The sequence below is a fragment of the Phyllostomus discolor genome, chromosome 5 (genome assembly GCF_004126475.2).
Source record: "Phyllostomus discolor isolate MPI-MPIP mPhyDis1 chromosome 5, mPhyDis1.pri.v3, whole genome shotgun sequence".
Lineage (NCBI taxonomy): Eukaryota > Metazoa > Chordata > Mammalia > Chiroptera > Phyllostomidae > Phyllostomus > Phyllostomus discolor.
Genome location: NC_040907.2, coordinates 44,728,563 through 44,742,991, shown reverse-complemented (window position 1 = coordinate 44,742,991; position 14,429 = coordinate 44,728,563). Strand labels below are relative to the sequence as shown.

The window sequence follows — 14,429 nt, the reverse complement described above, 5'->3', positions numbered from 1 at the left end:
TTGTGCCCAGATTTTACCTAGTTCCACCTCTATTTTATCAGAGGAGTTTTATCCAAGTACAAGAGGTATTAACAACACAGAGAAATTCACCTTGTTTAGCTAGGATGTGGTCAAGAGCAATCTTATTGTCTAATATAACTCGCACAAGGGAATTTAAAGATTTTTCCTGTTTTTATTCCTTGGTGGTAGCTCCAGCAATTTTCTCTTAGGTTTTTGATAAGTTTTTAATCATGTATTTATTCATTGCAATACCTGCTTAAGGAAAAAGTATTTTTCCAAATCTGGTAACTTTACTGGGGTTGGCATTGCTAGACATGGAACGTCCTTGACTATGTGGGCAACCAGTTGCACATTTTGACCTGTGAAGTAGGTTTGAAGATGGCACCCAATGTTGACTTATCTTTCTGGGCAGAAATTAAGGAAAAGAAGAGAACAATAACGGTTACAGTGAGTGTTTGGCCTCTCACATTAATTGTGAGATAAGGAGGCACTAAAAGTAAGAGGAAGAATGAAGGTGTAGATTATACTAAAAGCTCCTAAATTTCAGAGGAAAAGTAAATGTTTCAATTCTACTTAAAAGGCTATAATTTACCAAATTGCTATGTTTATGGGGAAAAAGCCTTATATTTGAAAAACAAAGATAAAAAATAATACCAAATATGTCATAAAATTATAATTATCCTCACTACTTCATTCGGTCCCACATTATTAATTTTTATTCATCTTGATCATTTTGTCAGCAGTTTTATGAATCCAGTTTTTTTTAGAATTCTGCAAATCTTCACCCAGTTTAATGGTATCACCTGAGAGTTTATTAGAACCCTATATTTTAGAGTTAGTGTTCGAGTCCTCTCCATGAATTCTCTGAAGATGAAACATCTTGGTAGAAACTCTTTTGCAAAAGCATCAGAGTAAAATAATAACTGACTACAAATGACAAAGACTTAAAAATATCTGGTGGGAGTTCATAAATACACACATAAAAACGATGTGACTTAGTTATCCATTCTAATCTTAGCTGGACCATACATAAAATTTTTTAAATTTAAAATTGAACTAGTAAATTCCAAACTTCCTATCACTTAAACCTTTAAGCATGTTTTAAGTGAAAAAAAAAAACCTTTTTAAGGACTTGATTTCTGGGTTCAGGAGTAGAGCTAGAAGTCACTTCTTTTTCCTCTAAACCAGTGGGTTCCTAAAGAGAGCATAGACTCACAAGGTGGGGATACAAATGCACAAAAAATTTAATGCTATCTCCTGCCTTCCCAGACCTTGGTGGGGAAGGAAGAGGGAGGATGCTGGTGGTATTCCACAGCCCATGAGAAAACCAGCTTTTCTTACCAAGTCATGGAAAAGGTGATACTTTTTTTTACTGGATCTTAGTGGGTGCCAGAGAAGTAGCTATTACTGAGATAGCCACTGGGCACTCCGTTTTATAGAGTAAGTGGGTGCTGTCTTAACTGTTGTTGAGAAGGACTAGGTATTATGCTGCTTGATTGCCCACAAGTGACCACTTACTCTTTATGAATACATTAACTGAAAGCCAATTTACATGCTTATATTTGAACTAAAGCTTTCAGGACTAAATTTGAAATAATGTATCACAATCCTGGAGGTTTATATCAAACCCCTGTAGACACCACCTACTAAAATGAATAGTCTACTGGCTAAAGAGAAAAGAAGGGTTGTTATGGGTGGCATTTGCCTGGAGGATGTAGGGCCAAGGAAGATTGTAAAAAATAGCATAGTAATGCTACAAAATTGGTTTAAGAAAATTTTAAATATAATTCTGATATATTACTGAAATAATTTTATGTCCCCCTATTCCAAATGATCCCAGGGTTTTCAAAGTTCAGCCTCTAAATCAGCAATATCAGCATCATTTTTTATTAGAAGTGCAAATTATCTTGCTCCACCCTAGATCTTCAGATTCAGAAACTCTGTGTTTTAAAAATCCTCCAGGTGATTCTGATGCTCCCTAAAATTTGAGAATTACTGCATAATGCAATTCTTCAAAATTGGTGCTGCTGCAGATGAAGAGGCTCCATTCAAATTCAAATGCTTTTACTTCAGGGAAAAAGGATTAAACTTTCCCTTAAAACATATACACTTGTTCAGTATAAAAGATATCTTCACTACAGAACTTTTAGTATAAAAATTTAGAAAGAAGAGATGGAGGGGGAAAAAATCTCCAACTTTTCTGCTTTCACTTTGCCTAATTACAACCTGCTCAAGTGAAAAGCCAAAGATCGATGCCTATCTTCAAACCATTGAGTATGTCTGCATAACCAATAACTCATCTGAAAGAAAAGGAATTATATTAGAAAAGTGGTTCCCCTATCTTGAATTACAAGTCAGAATGTCTAGGGATGAAGCCCAAGAATTTACATTTTTAACAGCACCCTGGTGAATCACATGCTCACTTAGCTTTTGGAACCATTAACTTAGACAAAACAGTGATACCTAAATATACCTGTTACCAATTATGCACATTTATTTAAGAAAACAACTGTAATCCGGTTCTAATCTCTCATGAATCTCTAGAGGCATAATAATTCTACTTTTCTTCTGAAGACTCTGCTCTAAGAGTAAATGGACAGAGCCATGTTGTTGAAAACGAGATTTCAATGGAACTGCTGGGTAGTTGTTCGAAAGTAACATGTTAACATCATAAATTAAAGCAATGATAAACAAAATAGCTTTTAAATATATTGTCATTTAACACAGCCTTTAGAATTAAGTCAAAATCTACCTAAAATGAAAACCAAAACAAAAAAAAAAACCCCTCCAACTTTTCACTTAATGTAGTCCTAAACTCTTTGGTCTGTTACAGGCCCTTTCCCTTACCTAAATTTTCACTGCGAAACAGAAAGGTGTAATGCCCATCTTTGTCCTTAAGTAAGGTGCGTAGAAGCCTTCCACAAATTCTCTAGGGTAACAGGGAGACCATTATATTACAACACTAACAGCACAGATTCTGAAATCGGACAAACACCATTTTTATTCCAACTCAGTACTAAGGTCAACATGCTTATTAGGCGTCTTTGAGCCAGGTTCGTTTTCTGCAAACCCATATCCTACCACGACTCAGGGAGATAATGTTCGTAAAGTCTTTTATAAGATCGCCGGGCGCCGCTGGTACTTTTGCAGACAGAAAAGTCACAGCAGAGCTGGCTCGAGAGTGAACAATGGGATGGATGGAGGGCAGCTGAATCTTGAACAGTCTTCTTTTTCCAGGCTGGAAAACCAGCCAAAGTTTTCCTAGCTGATTGAGCTGGCTGTCAGGGTCAACAACCTGCGTGCAGCAGTTGCAAGGTCCCTTTAAGAGCTAGCCTCCCCCCGCCCTTCTCACTCCCGAGCCTAGGCGAAGGCGGAACCGGAAGTTGTAGGGGACGTGCCGGTCCCCAGCATGGCGGCCGCCTGCCCTTTAGGTCAGGCTGCTGAAACAGTGGCCGTCCAGCTGCTGGGTTTCCTGTGGTTCGTGTCAGTCACCACGGGACCCTGGGGAGCTGCCGCCGCCGGGGGCGAGGAGCCGCTTAAGTGCGAGGACCTCAAAGTGGGACAATATCCTCTGTGTGGCGCTTCCCCTTGGGGGCGAGGTAGATTTGGGGTCGCCAGTGGGTTGTGGCCCTCTACGCGGGCTAGGGTTGTACCGAAAGAAACGGTGACCTGTGGCCTCTAATGACCAAGGGACCCTGGGAGGTGAGGAGAGATTAGGGATGTTAAATGCAGGCCACCCTTTGGAATTTCCTTGTGATTTTACGATGGTTTGCGCTTCCTCTTCTGATCCACTCTTTTTTAAAAAACTGGGGGTTTATTTGTTCACCAAACACATAGATCCTGAAGTATGCAAGGTCGTGATCTAGCACTAGTAATAAAAAGGTTGACGGCTCTTCCCTGGAAGTTTGCTGACTTGTGAGACAAATAGTAGTTGATAGCGGTAAAGCCAGTGTAGGTAATCCATTTATCCATTAACTTTACGTGTATTACTGTATATTATTTTCAAATTCCGTGAGATGCCAGACCGTTGGGACAAATTCCTGTTCCATTTTGTAATGATGGGCAAATTATTTGAACTTCGTTTTCTCATGATTAAAAATATAGAGAACAATGGAACCAACTTAAAAGTTTGTTATGATAAATTAGTACTACAGGTGAATCACTTAGGATAATGCCTAGCACAAAGTAGGGACTATATGTTAGTTGTTTATTTACAGAAAAGAAAACTAAGGCTAAAGGGTTTGAGGAGATCTGTTCATTTTAACAGTTCTGATAGACTGAGGGACAATATGAAATGCAGTTGCATTCGAATTAAAATAGACTTTGCATAAAATTAGATAGTTTTATACAAATTGTGTAACAGAAAAATCAATAATGGAAGCCAGAGATACAAGAAAGATTCTGTGAGGGAAAAAATCTTAAAATTAAGAAAATTCTATAGTATTTTTGTGTAAGTTGAAAGACAGCGGTTTTTGTTTTTTGTTTTCCAGAATAGCTCTAATTTGTTGAATACCATTTTGCTTGGAGTTTGATTTTTCACTCATCTAGTAAGTTGAGTTTTCTTGGCAAAAATATCAGGGTGGTTCTCTCCAAGACAGTGGGCGGTGTGAATCCTAGAGAGCAGTGACTGACATATAGGACTCTGAGGTAATGATAACTGGAAAATAGCTGTTAGGTCTTAAACAGGTGCCGGACTCTATCTTCACAGACATCTGTAAATACCTTTCTTATCTCATTATAGTGTCAATAAAATATTTAGGAAGCAGAAAAACACTCACGTGTTTTGAATATCTATAAGAAGATAATTATTACACGTGTTTCTAAAAGCTTAAAACCCTGTTGGGGAGACTATGTGGACCCACCTAAAACACCATCTTCCTTGCAGTCTGATGGGCAGTGCCCTAGGCTTGGAACAGGAAACCTGACTTTACAACTTATCACTTGTATCACTTTGGATAAGTCGCTCAAACTTTGAGCCTCAGTTTGTGCTTCTGGAATGTGGGAGTAATAGTATCTACCTCACAGGGTTATTCGTGTTACATGAAATTATGTATATAGCTATACTTGGGGCCCCCGAAATTAGTTCAATGAAGTCCCAAAACTGATTTTTTTAACCCTAAAGCTCTCTTACAATAATTTGGTAAAGATTTTTCATTATCATTTTTCCATTGTGCTTAAACTCTCACTGACGTTCTTTAAGGATCGCATTCTTTGCTAGATTAATACACTTTTCCTGTAATAAATTAAGGTTTGGGTATTATTTTGTGACACTGACAGTTTGTGCTTGTGTTTTTTTGACCTGGACAAGTTAACAGCCTCTCTTTACATATGAATATAAACATGAGTATATAGGAGATATTAAACAGATGGTATGTTTTGTGTTGCAATAGAGTTCATGTTTCCTTAACTTTTCTTAAATATATTTGTAAAGGTCCAAAAATAAATGATGCTACACAAGAACCAGTTAACTGTACAAACTATACAGCTCATGGTAAGAATTCAAAAAACGTGTCTTTAAACATAATTTTAAAAACATTATTTCATAGATCAGTGTATGATCACTAAAAGTAATTAGTGTGTTTTTCTTAAATTATAACATTATTCAATTTCCAGAACAACTTGAAATTGGAGAACTGGCTAGGGAATTTAAAAATCTTACTCTCTTTAATTATATAAACTGGGAAGTTTTATGTTGTCATTTTTTTTAAAATTTTGGAATCAATTTATATAACTGTCTTGATGCCCTTATTTACCAACCTATGTTATGCAAAGGTGCTTCTTTAGTTAGATTTTTAATTACTTGTAAAAAACTTGAAATGAGACTGTTAGTCCAATAAGGTACAGTGGACAGCTACATCACCCACCCACATTATGTACTTGTAAAATATACTTAGGTACATCCTAAGTACGAAAACAGTATGGTAAGGATTTTAAGTATGCATCAATATTTTATTTATTTATTTTGTATCAGTATTTTCTTAGAGATATTTTGATACTAGATAGTAAACCCTCAGCCTAGTGATTTGGGGGTGCTTCTGTTATTCTAAAATATGTGAAATGCCAGATAAAAATTCATAATTTTTTATTTAGTCTTTTCTTCTAAAAGGCTGTGCCCTGAGTGGTGTGGCTCAGTTGGTTTGGCATCGTCCTGAAAAGTGAAACGGTATATGTTGGAAGGGAGGCAGGTAGAGTTATATTGGAGCTATTTGATTTTCTTATTGGCATGATACATAATGCTGGTAATTACATAGTATTGTTTTGAGAAAAGAGCACCTATTGAATACATATTGATGTTTAATATACTAGACATGAAATAAGCCAGTAATTTTTATTTTTTTGTAAATGAAAGCTGTAGAACAGATTAATATGTAAATGAGATTAAATGAATTATTTTTGTTAAAAACATCTTTTTATCTTGTTATATTTTTATATTTGGTCACATTGTCAACCTGATTCTAGTCAGCAGAGGTATTTGAAAGTAAGTTGTGTTAAATTTTATAATTGATATTTTGTTGTATGTCATAGGTTATATACAAATATGATTTATGTAGTATACATTGCTTAACATGTATACATTTATTTAATTTAGATGTACTAAACTTTAAAGGAACTTTGCAAGGAATCACCTATTCTTTAAGTTAATATATAAGTACACTCTGATTTGTCTCTTATATATTCGCCTGTTACTTATTACCTATATCGTGCTTTTGAAATACAGAGAATAAAGTTAACTCTCATGAAGAAGAATCAGCTTTCAAATATTCAGCCACTGATATAAAAGATATTGGAAATCTGAATACTGTTTTGATTCAGGTATCTAACTTTAAGCTAGGAAGCAGGCAGTCAGCTATCTCAAAAAAGCATTTTCTATCCTTTGGAGTTCTTTGCAGGTATGAGAATTTTTAAGGAAATTATATAATAACAAGAGTAGCTTGTGCCCCAAAAGAGCTGTGCTCTCCAGTTAAGTGTCTGTTGTAGATTAATAAATAAGTGGCTTTGTATCATTATCATAATTTTAAAAAGAAGTTGTTTCTGAGACAAATATGCATCGCAGGACTTCTGCATGGACTAACAATCTGTTCATGATACAAAGCAGTCCAGCCAAAAGCTGGGATAGGTTCTACCATCTCAGCCCAACATTCACGAAGCTATGTCCACAGGAAGTCTTTTTTAATTGCTCTTAAAACACGCCCAGGCTAGTGGAGTGGCCATGGTGAATCACTTCTAAGTCCTGAGCAGAGAGGACATCAAAATGACCTGTGAAACATGAAGCTTCGTTGTTTTAAATTATATTTCATTGATTATGCTATTATAGTTGTCCTGATTTTTCCTCCTTTGCCCTCCTCTACCCCATGTTCCCCACTCCCCCCAGGCAATCCCCCCACCATTGTTCATATCCATGGCTCATGCATATAAGTTCTTTGGTTGATCCATTTCCTCTACTGTACTTGACATCCCCATGGCTATTCTATAACTACCTATTTGTACTTCTTAATTCCCTCACCTCTTCACCCATTCTCCCCTCCCCCCTTCCATCTGGCAACCATCTGGTACCTAACTTCTTTTCTCTTGCTACTTTCAAGAGTCTCTCTTTATCTTTTTTTTATTTTATTTTAATCATTGTTCAAATACAGTTTTCTCCCTTTTACTCCCAATCCAGCCCCCCCCAACCGTCCCCACTTCCCTCCCATTACCACCCTCCCCCTAGTTTTTGTCCATGTGTCCTTTAAGTTTGTTCCCGTTCTCTTAATCTTTAACATTTGGCCTTTTAATTATGATGTGTCTTAGAGTGGGCCTCCTTCCATCCATCATAATTGGGATTCTCTGTGTTTCCTGGACTTGCATGTCTATTTCTTTTACCAAATTAGGGAAATTTTCTTTCACTGTTTTTTCAGATAGGTTTCCAATTTTTTGCTCTTTCTCTTCTCCTTCTGACACCCATATGATTTGAATGTTGGACTTCTTGAAGTTGCCCCAAAGGCTGTTTATACTATCCTCATTTTTTTGGATTCTTTTTCTTCTCTGTGTTCGGTATGGTTGTTTTTTACTTCCTTATGTTTTAAATCGTTGATTTGATTCTTGGCTTCATCCACTGGACTATTGTTTCTGTGTAAATTGTTTGTTATTTCAATTAGTGTATCCTTCATTTCAGACTGGGTCTTTTTTATGCTGCTGAGGTCTTCACTAAGTTCCTTGATCATCCTTATAAACAGTGTTTTGAACTCTGTGTCTGATAGATTGCTTATCTCCATTTCATTTAGCTCTTTTTCTGGAGTTTTGATATCTCATTGGGGCCATGTTTCTTTGTCTCCTTGTTTGGCAGCCTCCCTGTATTTGTTCTATGTACTAGGTAGAACTGCGATGACTCCCTGTCTTGGTAGGGTGGCCTAACATAGTAGGTATCCTGTGGGATCCAGTGGCACAGCCTCCCCTATCCCCCAAGCTGTGTGCTCTTTGTGTGGTTTGAGTACACCCTCTTCTAGTTGAGCCTTGGTTGCTGTTGGCAGATCAATGAGGATGATTTACCCAGGCCAGTCAGCTGCAAGGACTGGTTGTGAACACTGACCATCAACCTTGGCTGTCCATGGAGGATCAGTTGTGCAGGGACAAGATGGTTGTACTCCAGTGTGGTCTATAGCTGTTCACTGGTTGCATTGACCCTGGGCTTTCTCAGGTGGTGCAGGCCAAGATTATTCCCACCTGTGTTTTGCCAGGAGCACCCTACCTGAGTCATAAAGCAATCAGAAATGGAATCTAATCTGGCTGCAGTTAGGGCTCACTAAAGCCACTGTTGCTTGTTTGATAGGATTTAGGAGCCAAGACGAGCCTTTCTTATGGAAAAGCAGCTTGGGTGGGCAAAGTATGTTGGGTGGGGCAGAGCCTCTGGGGACCTCCAACGTGGTCAACAGTGTTATCCAGGTTGGTGGAGTCTCAGATAAGGCACCAGCTTACTGGCTCTAAGGGGGAAAGGTTTAGCAAAGTGATAATAGCCTCTGCTCCCCTTGATGCCAGACACTTCAGTCTCTTCTTATTTCTCCCCGTATACCACTGGTGCCTTTCAAAGCTGCTATCCCAGTGCTAGAGCTCAGAGGGAGTAAGGCTGAGTAGGTGAGTCCATGTGTGGGTTCTTTAAGAGGAAATGCTTGGGGCTTCAGCAGTTCCTTCTACTGACTCAATCCCTGCTAGTTTTTGCAGCCAGAAGTTGTGGGGACTTCTCTTCCTGGCACTGGAACCCTGGGCTGAGGGGCCTGGTGTGGATCTGGGATTCCTTGCTCCCAAGATACCCCTCCCAAATTTTTATGCCTGTGGGTGTGGGAGCAGCGCTTTCCGTGTCTGTGCCTCTCCTACCAGACTGGATGGATGTGGTTTCTTTAATTCTGTAGTTTGTGACACTTACCTTCAGCTTGATATCTGTCATTCCTGAGAGATGGTTGTTCTGTATTTTAGTTGTAATTTTTAGGTGGTTCTGGGAAGAAGCAAGCCATGTCTGCCTATGCTGTTATCTTGATTAGAAGTTAACTAGAGTTTCATTTTCTTAACACTGTACTTTCTATGTAGGAATGAGTCGGAGGAATGTTTTACAAAGAGGAAAGTTTGGGGGTAGAGAGTAGGAATTGGGGCCTAAGTCAAAGGAAATTCAACTATGACTATAAATTGATGTGATCTTAAAATGGTTCCCTGTTTGTCCAGTGCCATATTTACTTATTGAGAAATTATTTGTAATAAATAATTTAATTAAATTGATTGAATAATCCAAAAACAATTATGAAAATTAATTTATATAAAATTTATTCAGAAATTATTAATGTATTATTGAGAAATGGTTACATGGCAGGCTTCTGCTACATGGTGTAGATGATGTATGGCAGAAGACAAATCTCTACCCTCAAGGAATGTTCTGCCTAGATTTATGTATTTACATATGAGGGAGGGACCTCCCCCCAAACTGGAATTTATTTATAAAAATTGTGTATTTATTCTTACTAGTTTAATCTTCAGTCACCTTCAAAGTACTCTCCATTTGATGTAATGCACCTATTGAGATTTTTTTTCACTGCTCAAAACAGTTTTTGAACTTGTCGTTTTTGATTCTTTTTAGTACTTCCGCCATTCTTTGTTTCACCTCTTCCACATGGGCAAAATGTTTCCCTTTGAGGACTTTTTCATCCAGGGAAATAATAAAAAAGTCATTAGGGGTAAGATCAGGTGAATATGGAGGATGGAACACAGGGGTTGTGACATTTTTGTTCAAAAACTGCTGAATACTCAGCCTGGTGTGGGCAGGCGTGCTTGTAAATCCCATAATGAAACAGGCAAACCCTCTGAAAGAGTCTTCAAAAAAAAATTCACTGAAGCTGAATACAGCCTCTCACAACAGTGCTGGCTGGTACATTGATATAGATGGGTTCCTAGAACACTTTCCTAGCTGGTAAAAGCTGTACTACAAGTGGCCTGCCCTCCAGGAGATAATTCCAGGGTTTTTTTGAGTCCCCACTCATATACATATACACACATATACATATATGCAAGTGTTTTTAATTTTTTGATCAGAGAAATACAAACGTATTTAGACTCCATCTCCCAAAATTTTGCTTCACTCCTTTGGCAGAAGGTGTTTTTTATTTTCTTAAGTTTTTATTGAAATATATTTGCATGTAAGTGTAACTCAAATGAATTTTTCAAAAACTAAATGTATGTGTGAATGCATCCTAAACAAGAAACACCATTGCCAACCTGGCAAAAGCTCCCCTCGTGCTCTCTTATAGTCGCTCTCCTGCCGTAATGGGTAACCGTTACCCTAACTACTGCGAGCATCAATTCGTCACATGAAGAGTGTGTTGTTTTAAACTTTTTATTTGGGGATAATTTCAAGCTACAGAAGAGTTGCAGGAATGGGTAGTACAAACAGCCTTCACCCAGATCCACCAATAGTTAACACATTCTTTTTCTTTATCATTATGTACTCATGCAAACTCTGAATTTGTGTATATGTACAGTATATATGTACATATACTTATTTTCCCTAAATACATTTGTGTGTTTCTCCTAAGAATGGAGATATTCTCTTAACCACAGTTCAGTTGTAAATTTCAGTAACTTTTATATTAATATCCTTACTTTACTATCCATATTCTAATTTTAACAAATGGCCCAAGTGATGCCTTTATAGCATTTACCTGCAGTACAGGATTCTAAGGTCAGGTTTTGCCTTTCGTCATCTTTAAGCTGGAACATTTACATAGCTTTGTCTTTAATGACACACATGTTTGAAGACTACAGTCTCTTTTATTTTAATAGAACGTTCCTCATTTGGGATTGCCTAATATTTCATTATGATTAGATTTAGGTTATACATTTCAGGCTGGAAAAATTACGGAAGTGATGGCTTGTCCTCAGCATCTCATGTGTGAGACACATGATATCTATCTGCCTCTCATTAGTGAAAGTTAATTGTTAAATGTTTGTCACTCAGATTTTCCCACTGTATAGTTAATATTTTTTTCTTTTGCAACCAATACACAGTCTTTGAGGACACTCATTACAACCATGCAGATATCCTGTTCTTCATCAAAATTTCCCCCTGGACTTAGCATCCATGATAATTCTGGCCTGAACTATTTTTTAATATGATAGTTGCAAAATTATGATTTTCTAACTCCAGCACTTCCAAAGGATAGCTATCTTTTAATGCTGGAAATATGAATATAGGACTGGCTTTTGCTAACTTTTATTACTTGCTTTCACCCAAGTTCTAGATTGATACATTTAATTATCTGGTTGATATGCAGTATAACCTGGAACAGAGTTCATACCAAGTCTTATTTTTATTTGATGGATCACAAGTTCTGTTCAGAAGCATGATGTGTACTGGAGTAGGATCTCAAACTACCTACTTACTCCCTAAGTCAGCCCTTTCTACTGTTATGAGACTTCATTATCTTATTTCTATGTTAGTTTTTTTTCTTTTTGCACTTAAAAAACAGTGCCACTTTAAAAATTTTTTTAAAATTCATTTTAGAGAGAGAGAAAGGGGGGGAGAAAGGGAGGGAGGGAGGGAGAGAGAGGGAGAGAGAGAGAGAGAGAAAGAGAGAGAGAGAGAGACATCAATTTGTTTTTCCCTTAATTCATGCATTCATTGGTTGGTTCTTGTACGTGCCCTGTCTGGGAATCGAACCCCAAACCTTAGTGTATCAGGATGAACTGACCCCCACCCAGCCAGGGACAGTGCGGCTTTTTATAATTGAGAAATACTGTGTACTTGCTGGCTTAGATTGATGCCATTTAAATTCTAGACATTGGTCAGAGCCAAAGTTTTTACAAGAAAACTGAAAATTGAATAGTTTTCAGGTTTATAGCATGTTGCTTAATTTTATCTTTACAGATTTATTGGTAACTGGCTTCTTTAATCTCATCATATTGATTTATTTTTGCTCATCCTGAAATCATTGCAAGCATGGAATTCTGGTATGATGGAAAGAGTATAGATTAAGAATGATGAATATTAATCTAGGACTTGTAAATATCATCTACTTATGAGACTTGATCAACTCAATTTCTTAGAACCTCCTCTGTTTTCCTGTTTTTAAAAGGAACATATTAATTGTTCTGCCTACTTCACAGGGTTTTTTTTTAAAACAAAAGTCAAATGAAATTATTATAAAGTATACAAAAATGGATAAACTAGGGTTGTTGAACCTCTGTTGAGTTGGTTAATTTCATTTCAGAAAATCTTCCATTAATTTTATAGCCACTCACAATGTTAGTTTTATTTCTCATGTCAGGTTCATTCTCTTATTTTTCTTAATGTTGAAGTTCTCTAATTTCCTAGAGTGAAGAACCTAACACTTGTTGAACACTTTATCTAATCAGGCACCATGCTTACACACCATACATGCCTATTATTAGCATTACAAGGGCATTATCCTCATTTCCCTGATTACAAAACAAGGTTGAGAGTTTTTGTAACTTGCCTGAGGAAGCAAATGTACTTGTTGAGTGACAGAGTTTGGACTTAAACCCAGATTTGTCCACTTCTAAAGTTCTGCTTTTTGGAGTTCTCTATCAAGTCAAACAAATCTGATCAGACTCAGTGGTTCTTTTGTTATATTTTCAGGTCATTTCTCTATATACTTAGAGTAGCAGCTCATCCTAACTCTCTAAAGTACCTACTTTTAATCCCTTGAAATAATTAGCTCATACTTTTATCAAATTTGCTTGGAATTATTGTATCAGTGTGGTTTCCCCTTCACTCTGACACCTCTTTCTACTGTTTGTATCTTTCTACTATTTGTATCTTTCTGAGCCTTGGGCACTTTTCTCTTTCATCATCTCCTATTGAATACAAAGTGTCTCATATTGAATACAAATAATATCTTGTAGAATTGATAAAATATATCATTGAAAATTAAAATTTGTCAAAATATGAAAGTTTTAATAATAGTATTGAAAAATAAAGGTATGATTTCTTAGTTTTTAATCTTTATAATGAATTTTTACAATTCACTAGTAAACATTTGATTTTTTAAACTTTTGTACAGAAATTTCATCATTATCAAAAACAATGTACTTCTGTTAGGCAAGGTGTATTGGACAATAACCCTAACTGGAATCATAATTACAGTATTTTGTATTGCAACTATTTAAGATCTGATTCTAGATTGTGTGCAGAAAGATCTAACAAGGCTATAAGAAAGTGATAGCTTCAAACTGAGCAAGTGCAAGGTAATACATTTAGAAGAAAATTATCCAAAACTTAGTAATAGAATTGTTTTCTGGCACAGTTCTTCAACCCAGGACTTATGTAAGGATTTGAAAAAATTTAAAGGTGCTCTTTGAGGAGAAACTTGTTTATGTATAGATATTCTTGCAGATCAAGTCTTTGTGGAGGTAGAATGGTTTTCATCAAGGAAAAAAAAAAACAACCCAAAAACAAAAACAAGCAAACAAAAAAACCTGTTTTTGAACCAGACATCTCTTTTACTCCCTTACATGCCTAATGCCTTTCCTCTGTCTTCAAACTGGAGTACATGTACTCTTTGGGGTGACCAGAGTTTTCTAAGAGGTAAACAGGGATAGATTTTGAGTTAGTTTCTTAAGGCTGTCATAGCAGAGTGTTACAAACTGGATGGCCTACAAGCAACAGATATTTACCGTCTCAGTTCTGAAGCCTGCAAGTCTGAAACCAAGGTGTTGACAGGGGCAATTCACTCTTAAACTGGGTAGAATTTTTCCTTTCCTCTTCTGAGCCGGTGGTGGCCAGCAGTCCTTGGCTTCCCTGGCTTGCAGCCACACCAGATCGGTCTCTTGTCTTTACCTGGCATTCTCCCTGTAACTCTTCACATCACCACCTTCCTGTGTGTGGGTGGCCAGTTTCCCTGGGTTTTGTTTTTTGTTTTATAAGGATACCAGTCTTAATGAATTAGGGCCCA

General features: G+C 37.0%; 1 protein-coding gene across 3 annotated transcripts in view; it reads left to right on the top strand.

The window, feature by feature from the left end:
• The first annotated feature begins 3,371 nt into the window (after positions 1-3,371).
• Positions 3,372-14,429, top strand: part of TM2D1 (TM2 domain containing 1) — a 40,184-nt gene continuing 29,126 nt past the window's right edge. For 2 of the 3 annotated variants that reach the window (XM_036026190.1, XM_036026191.1), the window contains exons 1-2: positions 3,373-3,564; positions 5,418-5,491. In XM_036026190.1, coding sequence (XP_035882083.1) covers positions 3,410-3,564; positions 5,418-5,491 — 229 coding nt within the window. In that variant the 5' untranslated portion in view covers positions 3,373-3,409. Of the gene's footprint in view, positions 3,600-5,417; positions 5,492-14,429 lie in introns of all 3 variants that reach the window. The other variant, XM_036026192.1, reaches the window with a different exon arrangement.